The following is a 14,153-nucleotide window of genomic DNA, read 5'->3' on the forward strand; positions in this document are numbered from 1 at the left end:
AATCATTGCAGCTGCTGAGCCATGGTTGAGGCAGGGAAATCGCTGGAGACCCCGTTGACAACACTTGGGCCTTTGAGTCCATCCACCACCTTCACCACTGGATCAAATTTTCACACTGGTTTCTGCAAAAGAAAATAAATTTGTTGAGGGAAATTTATTGCGGTAAGGTATTATTTATATTTACAACCTGTTGTGATCTTTGAGTTCTTTGCAACAGACAAATTTCTCTATCAGTTTTTTCTGCACTCAGAGAGTGAAAATGAAGAGCTGTCATTTTTGTGGGGTGCTTCAAGTCTAAAACTGAGAATTGCTACACCTATATAGATGAACTGTATGAATTTTTTACACTTCATCTACAGTTCAGTCATCCCCTAATGTAACACTGTTTTTATTCAGGGGCTGGAAACAACCCTGTTAGCCCTCAAGATGGTCTGGAGACCACCTTTGTGCGTGCTATCTCTTCTGCCCAAATATGCAAGCAGGGGAGACTCCTCTGTTCTCATGTCCTCACTGTTGCATATTGGCGCACACTAATTGTCCTGAGACCGTCTGCATGTCTATTAATGTTTTTTAAGAGAAATGGTATTTTGAAGCAATAGGCAGAAGGTGAAGGAAACTACTTGGCTACTTGGCTTACCTTGTATTTGTTAATTCTTATGTCAGACTCCCGATACCGTTTCAAAATCTTGGTACCACCCCTAGTTGTCCAGTTAGCTAAAGGCTGGAGCAAATTGGTAAGTCTGAACCTGCATCCTAAAGGTCACTAAACATAGGCTTTGTCGAACAAGTTGGGAAAGCAAGTTCCTGAGACTAAGGACCTCCATTAAGTACTCTGCCAACATTTCCTACATGTATTAATTTAGGAACTGTCAGCAGCAATAGTAACAACATAATTTTTTTAGATTTTACCACAAAGGGAGGTACAGCATTAAGTTGGTTATAGCAATGGCTATTTTTGATGAAAGTTTAGGTGTGCTTAAGAGCTGTCAAACTTACAGCACTTGCACAGACTCCCTAATTAATATGTAAAGAGAGACTGATTTTTCTCTTGCTTTGCCCCTCAACCCTGACAAACAGTTACCAGCTGCAAAGGTTAAGCGTGTCCAGACAGTCTGTAGATAGTACCCGCAAAGTGGAAAGGTAGATTTTCTGTGATTCTGGTGTATGGCATAAATACTGCATGCACCACCAGGCTTGTGAAATATTATTTTACAGGATAAAAAAAAGACCCTAAAGTTCCCTGTCCTATTAAAAAATATAATTTTGAGTGAGCTAGAGGTTCATCATGTTAGCATGTGCTGTAACAAAAGTATGTGTTATGTGGCTTTTCTTTGGCTCTGCAGGTGCTAGTGATGGCAGGAAGCTAGCAGTAGACTCAGTTTTGACTTGAAAGATGCTTTCTTAGCCTCTTTGAAAGAGACTATTTAAAAGTACCCTTAGCTTTGAATAACCTCCTAAATTTGCATGAAGACTTGCAGAGGCTTCTGTGTATTTTAGTGTCCTTTCACTGCCTGGGTGAAGAGGAGAATGTTTGCTGGTTGATAGTCTCACTAAAGTAGTATAGCCATCTGTATTTTGTGGATGATTTGCTGCTTTCTGCTTTGTTATATTCATAAGTTCCAATATATAGGTCTGAATTTTTAAATGCAGGCATTCAGCTGTGGTCCAGAATAATTTTCAGTATTAGAATGGATAAGTTATTGTCAGTTCTCAGGCTGTTTTCAAGCTGTGGTTTGACAGCTGAATTGGTGCAGGTGTGATGATTTACTTTTGGCAGGAGGAGGCAATATGAGAAGTTCAACAGTGGGCATGATATCGACTAAATTCTTTTTTCAAATGTTATCTTCCTGCACAATAACTTTTCCCAAATGATGAAACACAGTTCATAGGACTGTCTTCAAATTATACCAGGTCACTGTTGGTTCAAAACCAGCATGTAGGGGAGAGGGACGCACAGTGGTGACTATGATTTGATTTTTGGTTCATGACTATTGCACGTAATACTGCAGTCAGTTGGGTGTTGCTTTGAGTCTCAGAGTTTTCTGGGATTTGTTTTGCTTTGTTTTTAAGAGCTTGTGCACGTAGGAGAGAATTTAATGGTGAAACTGTCCTGGTATAATTAGGCTACTGTAGTTCAGCCAGTAAATGTCATGTGTGGACAAGCCCCAATTGCTCTGCAGTTCTGGTTTGAAGCAAAAATCTACTTGTCAGAACCTGTTACTTTTGGCATACTATGTGGTTTGATTAAATTGGAGTGAGAGAATTGCAGCTGCATTTTTCAAGCTCTTGTGGCAGATTTTTAGCAGCAAGTTTTGTAAATTTGTTTGCTTCAGCATATGTGGGATGCTACAGAATCTCATAGCAGCGGGTGAAGTATAGTAGGGGTGCACTGATAGAGATTTTGTTGGCCCATACTGATAGCTGATTTTTAAGGAGACGTATCAGCCGATACCAATCTGATTTCCGATACAGCTGCACGCAGCTGATAAGTCTGTTGTGGTGAAAGGTGAGGAAAGGGGCATGGTGGGGTGCAGATCAGTGCCCCCCACAGTGAGGGAGGGAGTGGGGCTGGGGCAGGTGCTGCTCAGGCAGGGCGGGCGTGGGATGGAGCTGTGGCTTGTCTTGGGGGGGGGGGCACAGGGAGAGGGGGTGGCTCCTGCCACTTGTCCAGGAGGGCATGGAGGGGAGGGGCATGTGCCCCCAGATCTGTGCTGTCTGGACAGGGCAGGCTGCAGTGCTGCACTCGGGCCGGGAGGTGGCAGTGTTGGGAGGTGGTGGCTGCAGTTACCCCAAATTTTGCCTTAGCTGTCTCCCAGCATTGCTGTCGCCTGCCCCAAGCGTAGCACAGCCCTAGCTTGCAGCTGCAGCCTGCCTAGTCTGCCCTGTGCAGATCTGGGTCATATGCCTTTCTCCCCAGTGCCCTCCCAGATGAGCGGCGGGAACCACCGGATGAGCGGCACACGGTGGTGGGAGCCACCCCCCTTCCTGCGCCCCCTGGATGAGCCGCAGCTCCATCCTGTGCCCACCCTGCCCCGGCCGGGCAGCATCTCCCCCAGCCCCACTCCCTCCCTCACTGTGGGGGGCATTGATCTGTCCCTCCCCCTCTCCTTCCACACCAGACTTACCAGCTGCACGGTGCTCTCCACATTGCTGGGCTGTGCTCCTCTCTGCCTGTGGGCTGACAAACAATTTTCTTTAGATCAGTGCCAATCCAATATCAGACCGATGATAGATGCACCTCTAGAGTGTAGATTTTAAAATTTTCTATATCATTGGAGCTTATCTTATGGAAACGACTAAGTTTCTGAAGTAATTTCATGACTTAAGAAAAGATTCTAGAAATCAAGACTTAGTCTTACCCTCTTAACCATACTGCACATCTAATGAAGGTTACTGGCATGCTTTTTTTCCCCTCTGCAGCAGGTGTCCTATAGCTGACCTGACTTTACTTCAGACGCTCAATCTGGCAGCTTAGACAGGGTGGAAAGTATACATTTGTTATGACTGGCTCTTGTCTTCCATGAGTTGGAATATGGTTCTTATGGACCATTTAGATTATTTTAACCTAGTTGATAGGGAATGTTTTTTTAGTTGAATTTTCTGGTTCCTGGTTAGACCACCGTTCACATGGTAATGATCTTTAATGGATCTTTCCAGCTCTTTTTTTTTTTTTTTTTGGTAAAGCCCTTTGTGATCCTACAAACATGCTGTGAAGCTGTTGGAGCCCATTTTTGAGCAATAGCTTTATGACATGGGTCTGATTTCCCACTTTACCTACAGATCCTTAGGATAGTCATTTTATTAAATGTTTTAGACATGCCTTGAACTTCACAAGACTGAGTTAAGGTCTCACTTTTCTATTGCTGCAGCTCCTCTCCCTATGTTGTTCCTCCTTTGTATATTGCTGTTCTTAATCAGTTCACTCTGAGCAGACAATTGCTAGGGTTGTGCGAAATGGGCTGTATTCAATTTGGATTTAGCCCAAATCTGGGACAGTTATTCAGTTCGTTGTTTCGGATCCCTGTCTCCAATTTGATTTGGCCGAATCCGAAGATTCGATGCTGATTTGGAGAATCAGTGATTCGGCCACAGACGCAGCTTCAAATGATTTTTCTACATGCCTCGAGGTATCAGGTGCAGCTTGTGAGTGTTGTGATGCCAGGGTGGATGGAGTGTTCCACAGGAGTGTGGCCCGCCCCCCCCCCCCCCCCATGCTCAGTGGCAAACCTGGAAGTGGACCGGAAGTACTTCTGGCCCACTTCTGGGTCTGTCAGGGAGCATGTGGGGGGGGGGGAGGGGCCACCCACGCCCTCCCAACTTGGCGATCGGCTGCAGGGGGACCCCAGGTGCACCCCCAGACCTAGGAGGCACCAGTTGCCAAGCTGGAAAGGTATGGGGGGGGGCCCTGCGCACTTCCGGGCGGACCTGGAAGTTGACCTGAAGTTATTCTGGTCCATTTCTGGGTCTGCTGCCGAGTGTGTTAGGGACCCTCCCACGCTCTTGTGAGACTCCATCTGCACCAGCATCACAGCATGCGTGAGCCCACTGGTATCTCAAGGTATGTAGAAAAAACATCTAAAGCTGTGTCTATGTCCGAATCTTTCCAAATCTCTCCAGATCGATTCGAAGGGTACCATTTTGTTTCAGAGAGATTAAGGGGGTCTCCTGATTCGATTCGGAGATTCGGTCACTGAATTGGGCTGAATCTCCGCTGGATCCCTCTGAAGGAACTAATTTGTTTTAATTTAGTTCATTTCCATAACTGGCTTATTCAAAGTGTAGAAACCAACTGGAAGTTGAAAAAGTAAGAGAACTTGTTATTCCTTTTCCAGTTTATGAATAGAAACGATGAGTAACTTACAGAGATCCATTAGTTCTAAAATGACTTAAAGGATACTTTTTCTGGTCAGCACTACTTCAACTTGTGAACTCTAGAAAATACTTGATTTAGTAAGTTTGTTTTAATGTGAAGTGCACTTAATTATTTTTCTTGTGTATGTAGCATATTTCAGGTATTTTTATTTAACTAATAAAACATGTTGCAAATGCAGATTTTGTGTTTTTCAATTAAGTTTCAGTTTTTAACCAAATGCATAAATCAATAAGTAAAATCTGATGCAAATAAATGAAACCTCTGAGGTTTTTTAACATAATGCAGTCATGTTCTTATTTACTTTTTATTAAGGTATACAGTTGCACAAATAAGTATGTATAGACACGCTGTACCCTCCTGGGTAACAGCAAGTTTAGGTTATATTTAGCTGTAAATGTGTTTAATGGCTGCCAATCTCTGAGATTTACCTCCTAGCCAAGTAGCTACAAAATCCAAATGCTACCAAATCTAAATAAACCTGATTATTTGAATCAAGTTTGTTTGCTTACTGACTTAGACCGATGTAAAAAATAGGATTTAAATGGATATAAACCCCAATAATAAACTCTACAAATGAATTGTGAAACATGAACTGAATTCTGATTTGAAAGCTGTAGTACAGGTGTCAAATGAGTTTCAGAACATTTTTTTTTCTTGCCATCAGATTAGGTTGTATAATTGGCAGAGAGGACCAAAACTTTCTTGGTTGGTGTGTTTTGCATAGTAGTGGCGGGGGGAGTGGGGGTGTAGTATGACGAGTCATATGAGGTTCACCTCCTCTACCTTTCGCATCCTCCCCTCCCCTTTATCTGAAAACTGGATTATTTTAGATAACCAGAATTTTTACATAACTGGCAATCCTCTTACCCTGGGGATGCTGGATAACAAAGATATCTGCTCCTCCACTGCCAAATATTAGGACCTGTTGGGAGCTCCAGAATACAGGTGACATGACACTGTGTGCTGGAGGTTGAGCACTTCTGGTTTAACCAATTATGTAGGTAGAGGGGTGCGTTACAAAATAGGCAGTAGCATTGCAACGTAGGTACTTCCTATGCATTTTAAGCAGTTTATACATTTAAACAATATGCTGATAACCAATGCGCACTACAATGTAAGTAGTAGGTGGGGGGGGAGGGAAATATATATATATTTTTTTGTATTATGTAGTTCAGCAAATTACGCACTTATTGGGTACATGTGGAAGTGAAGGACATTGTAATTGTAAAAAGAACATATTTCTATTCAATTACTGGTAACTGAAGGAAGTCTAAAGGGTAAAACAGACCTTGCATTTGAAACAACCCTCCAATAATTAGATTCTAGACATGGAAAATGTTAACAAATGTATAATTTTTCCATGTCTAGAATCTAATTATTGGGGAGTTGTCTCAGATTCAGGTTATATAAGGTAACTTTTCCCTAACTAGAAGCATACTTGAGCAATGGAACAGGCTATCTAAAGAGGTTGTAGTATCTCTGTCACTAAAACGTGTTGGGAACGAGTTAGACTTTCCTTGCCAAGTGTTGTCTAGAAATACTCACTTTACCATGGTGCACAGAAATGGAATAGATAATCTCTGGAGGTCTCTCAGCCGTACATTTTTTATGATTTAAAACCCCTAAAACCTTGAGGCAGCTACCTTCTATTTCCTCTAAAATAAGGAAAACCAGATAGTTGGTTTTTTTTAATTATTCTTAAATTTAAAACTGAATTGTCAATTGTAAAGCATAAAAATAAAATAATGGGGGTGATTATAACTTAACATCTTGCTTTCTGAGCCTGGTAAATAACTTATTTTTTCTAAAACTGAACTTTAGTACCTGCATACTCTCCTGGGATTGCAGTAAAATAAGACTTTTTATACTAGCAAGTTCTTAAGAAAAGGAAAGATGCAGCTTGCAAGGGGAAGCCCTTTTTAAAATAAGGTTTTAAGGTTCTAAGTGTTCTGTGGTAAGGCTTTGAAGTAAGTTTTAAAATTACTTGGGTAAATTGAGAATTACTTTAAATAGATATTGAAATATTTTTAATGAATTGATTTGTGAAATCTTTTTTTTATTTAATCAGAGGCCAAGCTAAAATGCTTTGAAATTGGAAACATTAAACAAGAACACATAGATAAATTAACAATTAACTCTATAAAAGTGCTTGAACTTTGATCTTCCCCAGATGGACAATTTTAGTATAGATTTTGAACACAAAGCCAGCCCTTATATTTTAAAACTTATTTCAATATGTAATAAATTCAGTTCTGTGAACTTCTTGAGGTTAACCTGAAGATATGTAAAGCTTTCACAAAACACTTCTTAATTACCAGTCTGACTGGCATTTCCTAGTATTGCTGGTCCTGAATGCCGGGGGTCGGACTCGATCTATTGAGGTCCCTTCCAACCCTAACATATATGAATCTATGAAGTCTCAAGGATTGAGGACATCCAAGAGACTTGTACCCATGATGGAAAGGCCACTATCTATCCCTTATAGCCCCGGGCAACAAGTGCTGTGTGGATGGTTTTGCTCTCAGCCCCAGGACTGGAACTCAGGACTATAATGAAAGCTGTTCATACACTAGGAATTCTTGTATCACTGCTGTTGTACCGTGTACAGTTCCAGCCTCCATAATTCACAAATCTAACAGTGATGGTAGATAACTACTGGAGCAACTTAACAAGGGTTGTGATGGATTCTGAAATTTGAATGAGGACTGGATTTTTGGTTGTAGCTGTGTTGGTCTAAGGATATAGGCAGGCAAGGTTCTTTGAGGAGATGTGATATCTTTTATTAGACCAACTGAGTAGTTGGGAAAAAAAGTTCTTAGCAAGCTTTCAGGCGCAATTGCCTTTCTTCAGCCCTAGGAAGTCTCTGCTGTTCTGTGACTCCAAGGAATGAGAAAAGCTAGAAGTATGACTGGATGTCACCCTTACTCACCTTTGCCTTTTTTCCCCCTGCTGTTTTCCCCCTCCCTGCTTTACCTTTTTGTTTTCCTAATTTCTACCTATTTACATTCTCACTGACATCCTGTCCTCATCTCATTCCTTGGAGTCTCAGACCAGCAGAGACTCCCTATGGCTGAAGAAGGGTGATTGTGCCCGAAAGCTTGCTAAGACCTTTTTCCCACTACTCAGTTGGTTTAATAAAAGATATCGCATCTACTTGAAGAACCTTTCCTGCCGGTGAGGATTGGGTGATTTTTTTGTTTTTGTTTTTAGAACGTGTTTCTAGAGTTCAATTACAGCTATTGGATTTGAACCACATCTTGATTCAGAGACATTCTATAGCCTTTAGTTCAGGCTATGATAGGTGAGTCAGATGATTCAAATAAATAGATTGATGTGCAAGTGTGTGTATTTATACGCATATGTGACAACGCTGGCATTATGGCCTTGTTGTCCCTCCTGTTGCCCTCTCTGGGAAGAACTGTTTCCAGCTGAGGCAGTCACCCACCACAACTCGATGGAAGAAGTCTATAGAATTCTGCCTCAGCAGGAGATGATGGCTCACCCAGTCGGGGCAGTCCCTTAGGAGACTCTCTGCATTCCTGAATGCCATTTGGCAAGACCTTTATGGGGTCCAGATTGGGAGCTCCTATACTCCTGCCACAATCCTTTGTATGGTTCTTTGGTCACACCAGACCTGGCCTCCAGTCGCCGCTTTGATCGTACTCTGTCTGTCATGCCAGCCTTGGAGTCTCCCTAAACTCATACCTGGAATTCCCAACAGTCTGTCTAGTATGAAAATAAAGAAATATGGGCAATCTGGCTGTCTCTCGCCCCCTTCTGGCGTGTGCGCTTTAGTCTGTCATCCAAGAACTCCTCCTGTCATTTCTGGCCACCTCTAACTCTGCCCCAAGGTGCATCCAGCCAGTCAACATCGGGACTCACTTCCCATCTGTGGCTCGTGTTGTCTGTGGGAAGAGGGCCTACCTGCAGTCAGTCAGGGCTGGGCTCCTCTCTTTCAGAGCCCCAGGCTCTGCAGGGCTCAGCATGCAGGCTGAGACAGGCCCTGGCTGGGAATATCTCCCCAGCAGCTGGAGTTTCCCAGCTGGCACTTCTGGCGTACATCTCCCATGGTGCAATATTTAATACTCCAGCCACATTGTCCCAAGCCAGTGTGGTTTTATGCCGTCCCACAGGTAAGGGAGAGGAAATGGGCAGGGGTTTCTCTATCCTTAATTCCTTTGCCCTGCTACAGCATATATATAAGACTTGTCAAGCTAATTGGCCAAAATACCAACTAGTATAATTTACTCTTTACGAAGGGCTTTTTCCTTTTGCATGTCCTATACCCCAAATTCTCTGGTGGTTGTCCTCCCCTGGATCTCTGGACCATGGTATTCCACTTCTGATAGGGAGGAGAAAAGATGAATGCAGTTGGTAGAAATGTGGAGGATTTGGCATCTCTTAAAATTAGATTGACAGATTATCAGACATAGATGTCATAATATTAATATAATTGTGTATGGTGGGGTAGGGATGGGGAAGTGCCTTTTGAAGAGAAAGAAAGCTGCCTATTGCTTTGATAAACAGGTCAGATGTTAGTAAATTAATTTATCCATTTCTACAAATGCTTAAGATAAAGCCATGAGTGTTGGTTTATGTGTTTTCACAACTCACATCTGTGCTTCATTGAAATATTCTGCTCCCCTGTTTGAAATTATATTTGTGACTGGTGAATTATTTGGCAATAAAACCTTCTATTTTCATCAGTAACTTTATCACAGGCACCTCCAGTGGGGGAAAGGAAGGGAACCACACTTCAGCAGATTAACAATTCAGAGTAATTGGAGTTACCAAGAAGAAACTAAAAATATCTTCTAACTGAGCAAATCTTCTGCCTCGCATCCAGAACAACCTGGTACCAGTTATTGCAGATAATGAAATAACAATATAGTATGTGAGGTGGAGTGGCTCATTCTTTAGTCATACAAGGAAGTAAAAATGCGATGGGTTTCAGTTGAACAAAAGTATTGTGATCTCAGATGAGCTAGCTTCATGAAACAGGGAATGAGAAATGCATAGATCTGCCTTTGATAGAGCATTTGTATCAACGTGCTGTGCACTGGTAGATTGTGCTTTTTGCATGATACAGTTAAGAAATGAGTGAAGGGTTTACCAATAACCACCCAAAAATGACAAACTTGGTGTCAGGATATCTTAGTGTTACTAGTAGTGCAGCTATCAAGACCTGTTTTTGAGCCTGCGGTAGTTTGTTCTGTTTCCATCTACTTGTTCAGTCTGCTGTCATAGTAGCCAAAACATCAGTGAGGCAGATGAGTAAATTGTGCCTTATGGGGACTCTTATGAGGAGTTTCCCCCATCTGAGTTGCATTGGTTGGCACATCCTATATAGGAATGTTTAGTGTCCATCTCAAACTTCCATTAGAGGTGAGTAAACTTCATTATATTGAAGAGGTGCTCAAGCTCTGGCCCATGGGCCAGGTCTGGGCCATGGAGCCCTTGCATCTGTTCCACATGCCCTTGCATCTGGCCACACACGGAGTGGGAAATTTGGCAGTAGAAGAGCAGTGGTTATTAATACACCCTCCCCAGCTTCCAAACACCAAGCCCCATACTGCTGGTTGCAGCTGGGCCATAACTCTTCCCCTGCATTTGGATCCAGACTGAACCCGACCCCCCCCCCCCCCCCCCCCCCAAACCCCGGCGTGGACAGGTTGGGGCCAAGCTGTCTCCCCTGTTCCCCTATAGAGCCAGGCCACACCCCTTCTTTCTTTGTGGGGCCAGATTGGAGCTGGGCTATGCTCCTTCCTTTTGGGGCCAAGCCATGTCCTCTTTTCCCTGTGGGATCAGGTTGCAGCTGAGTTGCCCTGCGCCCCCCTCCCCATGGCTGATTGGTGCCTGCTGTGTCCTCTCTGGTGCTGGATTGGGACCACTGGTGAAATCCAGCCTGTGGATGCACTGCCCATCCAGGCTGCTGGGGAAAAAGGTTGAGCATCACTGCTATACTGGTATAATATGCTATGTGCATAAACATGTTGGGCACATCCAGAGGAGTGCGGCTGTGCAGTACCACTCAGTCAAGTGTTCTCTGTGCCGCTCCAGTTTGTTTTGTTTTTTCCCCTGGGTGTTTTTGACCCCCGGATGCAGGGGTCAAAACAAAACAAAACAGAGCAGCACGTACTCAGGCGCAGAGTGTGCTGCTGAAAAGCAGAGCCAAGCCACCCAGAGCTGTGCTGTGGCTGTTCACCAGGTTCTGCCCTGCAGGATTGCCGCAGTTCCAGCTCCGGGAGGTCCCCAGGTAAGGCTGCTGGGGCCAGCACAGTGCTGGCCCCAGCCTTCCCTACTGCCCTCGGGGTAACTTGCTGCACACCAAAGCGTGCGTGGCACAGGCATTCCCTGGGGACAAGTAGCAGTGGCGCAAGGTGCATCGCTGCTAGTTATCCCCACAGATCCAAACGTCCATGCACGTCTGGACGTGCCTGTTCTGGTATAAGAGGGATATTCTTTGTTGTTTATGCTGTTTTTAGAAAGGGTTTAAGTCAACCCAAAAAAGCTACTTTCTCTAGGTTTTGTTGGGGTATTAAACAGTAGTAGTTAAAATTCAAACCTTATATATCATTATAACTTCACTGTTTTGACAAGATCTAAGGACCTGGGCAAGGGCTTATTCCGTAGTCTGAAAACAATGTAATTTAATGTAACTTGCTTCTAATATCTTATCCTTTTTATCTTGCAGGCAGGCAGAAGTCCTGAAGGCTGACATGACAGGTAATTTGTTTTTATTTTATAGTTAGTACGGTGAATAAAATTTTGCCCCATTTTTCTTCATGCTTTTCATGAAATGTTCTTCAGTTTTAGTATACAAGTGTTGTCATGATAAATGTTTGTCCTGCTGATATGGATAAACAGCTTTGTTGCAATTAGCTGTGTTTTCTGCCAGAATCAGGCTTCACAAGTAATACACAAAACACTTGGGACAAAAGAGCAGGACTTTTCTCTTCTCTTTTCCCAGCAGGTGGTGTGCATTCAGTCTCATCTTCCTGTTGGAAGAAGGGATTATGTCTGTGTAGATCTCATACATCCAGGATTATTGGTTGATCAGATAATTATTTTCAAAGAAATAACTCATCTTCTCAATAAAAAGACGTGAAAGTCCCTTTCCAGTTTCTAGCAACTTAGTTGAAAAAGTTGATCTAAATACTGTCTGTGTGCAAAAGGCAGTCTGTCAATGTCACAGTTTGCCTTATAATACTACCTTCTGGCTGCTGCAGGATCTGAGCAGCATGTTTATTATTATTGAAGTTATATAAGGTAGTTTGATTTTATTTGCTATATTCACTTATTATTCAGCTTTCAGATTTCTAGTGGCTTGTTACAACAGGACAAGCCAAAGCCTGCACATCTTTCTCCAGTTCACTGGTGGTCCATGTATTTTGACAGTGGAGAAAATAAGTTGAAATAATTCTCTTCTGTGTACTTGGCCATAGTATATCTTTTTGTTTTTGTTTTTCTTTCTTTGTTATAGATTCGAAGCTGGGTCCAGCTGAAGTCTGGACATCCCGACAAGCTTTGCAGGACTTATACCAAAAAATGCTAGTAACTGATCTGGAATATGCGTTAGATAAGAAAGTAGAACAAGACCTGTAAGTATTTTAATAAATGTACATACATTTGGGTAGAGAAGCAGGGAAGCTTCCAATATTTATGAAAGAATGGGTGTAATATGTTAAAAAGGCTCTCATTTTCTTCAAAAGTGGCAGCTTGACTTAAACATTTCTTAAATAATCATATACTTATCTTAAAGAAATAAAAAGAATGTAGGGGAATGGGCTGTGAAATGGTGTTTATACTTAGTGCTCTGTGGGAAACTATGCTATGGGTAAGTACTTGGATTAAGGGTAAAAAAGGTTTGTAAATAAGCTTGTGTGTTTCAGTGAGTATCTGCAGTATGCATTCATGATGTATGAAACTGACTAATTTTGGAGAGAGAGTGTTCACTTGTTGCACAGACTTTCTAATATATTTCTTAGTGAGATTCCCCCCAAAAATGTTTGACCGTTTAACCTACAAGTCTGGTGTTTTAGTCAGACAAGTGAACAATCAGTTTTTCCCTCTGGAGCTGCTCTGTGGTAGGCTCTGGCATCTGCTTTTGTCGTGGAAAAGGCTTTGGGCATTTAGCCTCAAAAATTAAAAGGTAGCTCCCCCTGAGCTCAGTGTGTGAGATCTAGCTCCAGTTGAGAACATTGTATGAAGAGAAAGCTCAAAATAGTAGATTTGAGCCAGTCTTAAACACTATTTCCTGCTCACTAATTACAAATGGACAATGCTGCTTATGTCTGAGAGTTCAACATACTCTTCTCCCTCTGAAGCACATGAGCAGGATACTTATTTGTAACCTAAAAGCAGTCCTGTTACTAGCACTCTGCCTGCAGCAGAGGCAAGCCTCACTGACCAAGATTCTCCTGCAGTGTGGGCAAGGATGGTGTTACTGTGTTCCCATCAGTTGTGAGTTTGAAGGGAGAGGGGGAGGAGACTGATTTTTCACCTCTTACCATCAAGGAAAGGTAGGACAGAAAAGAAGTACCACTAACACCACCATCCTTGGCATCTAGGAGAGTGGTAATAAAGGAGCACCAGACTTATCAATACATCCTACTCCCTTAAGGGCAAAGATTCTCTACCAGAGATTAGGGATAGCGTACCTAGGTATCTTATCTTACTTGAGGCATTCAGCACAACCTTTTTTTAGGATCCACAGAAAAGTCATGCTGGGCTTCATTCTCTCCACCTAGGTTTTGCCCTTCAATATTTGGGTGGAAGGGTTGCAACAGCTGACAAATGTTGGAAAAGGATGCACGTCTACATGTATTTGACTTGTTTCTACCACATGTTCCATTTTAACAATAGGCAGAACAAGTAACGCACTACAGTTTAAGTAGAGCACTTCGGCTTCTGTGCCTAGTGCACTGTAATTAAACAGTTCTTTCCCATTGTGTACAGGACTTGCTTCTGCCTGTGAGTCACTGTTGGAACAAATAAAACTGTGCTTTGTTCACAGCTGGAATCATGCCTTCAAGAATCAGATCACAACACTACAGGGTCAGGCAAAAAACCGAGCAAATCCAAACCGGAGTGAAGTTCAGGCAAACCTTTCTTTGTTCCTAGAGGCAGCTAGTGGGTTCTACACACAGGTGAGTGTGGAATACATCATGTTTTCTGTATGAATATTTTGCCTTGCATCTTTGCCTTTATGCTGAATGTATGTAGGTCCTTCTAGTAGCATGGTCACTTGCTAAATTTAGTATGCTGCTTCTAGTTGTTG

At 42.6% G+C, this 14,153-nt stretch overlaps 1 protein-coding gene across 2 annotated transcripts in view; it reads left to right on the forward strand.

The window, feature by feature from the left end:
• Nucleotides 1-14,153, forward strand: part of SMG7 (SMG7 nonsense mediated mRNA decay factor) — an 83,283-nt gene that overhangs the window by 17,786 nt on the left and 51,344 nt on the right. For both annotated transcript variants that reach the window (XM_014596025.3, XM_014596024.3), the window contains exons 2-4: nucleotides 11,568-11,599; nucleotides 12,357-12,474; nucleotides 13,890-14,022. In XM_014596025.3, coding sequence (XP_014451511.1) covers nucleotides 11,568-11,599; nucleotides 12,357-12,474; nucleotides 13,890-14,022 — 283 coding nt within the window. The remainder of the gene's footprint in view (nucleotides 1-11,567; nucleotides 11,600-12,356; nucleotides 12,475-13,889; nucleotides 14,023-14,153) is intronic.

Source organism: Alligator mississippiensis, chromosome 5 (assembly GCF_030867095.1).
Source record: "Alligator mississippiensis isolate rAllMis1 chromosome 5, rAllMis1, whole genome shotgun sequence".
In the NCBI taxonomy this organism is placed as follows: domain Eukaryota; kingdom Metazoa; phylum Chordata; order Crocodylia; family Alligatoridae; genus Alligator; species Alligator mississippiensis.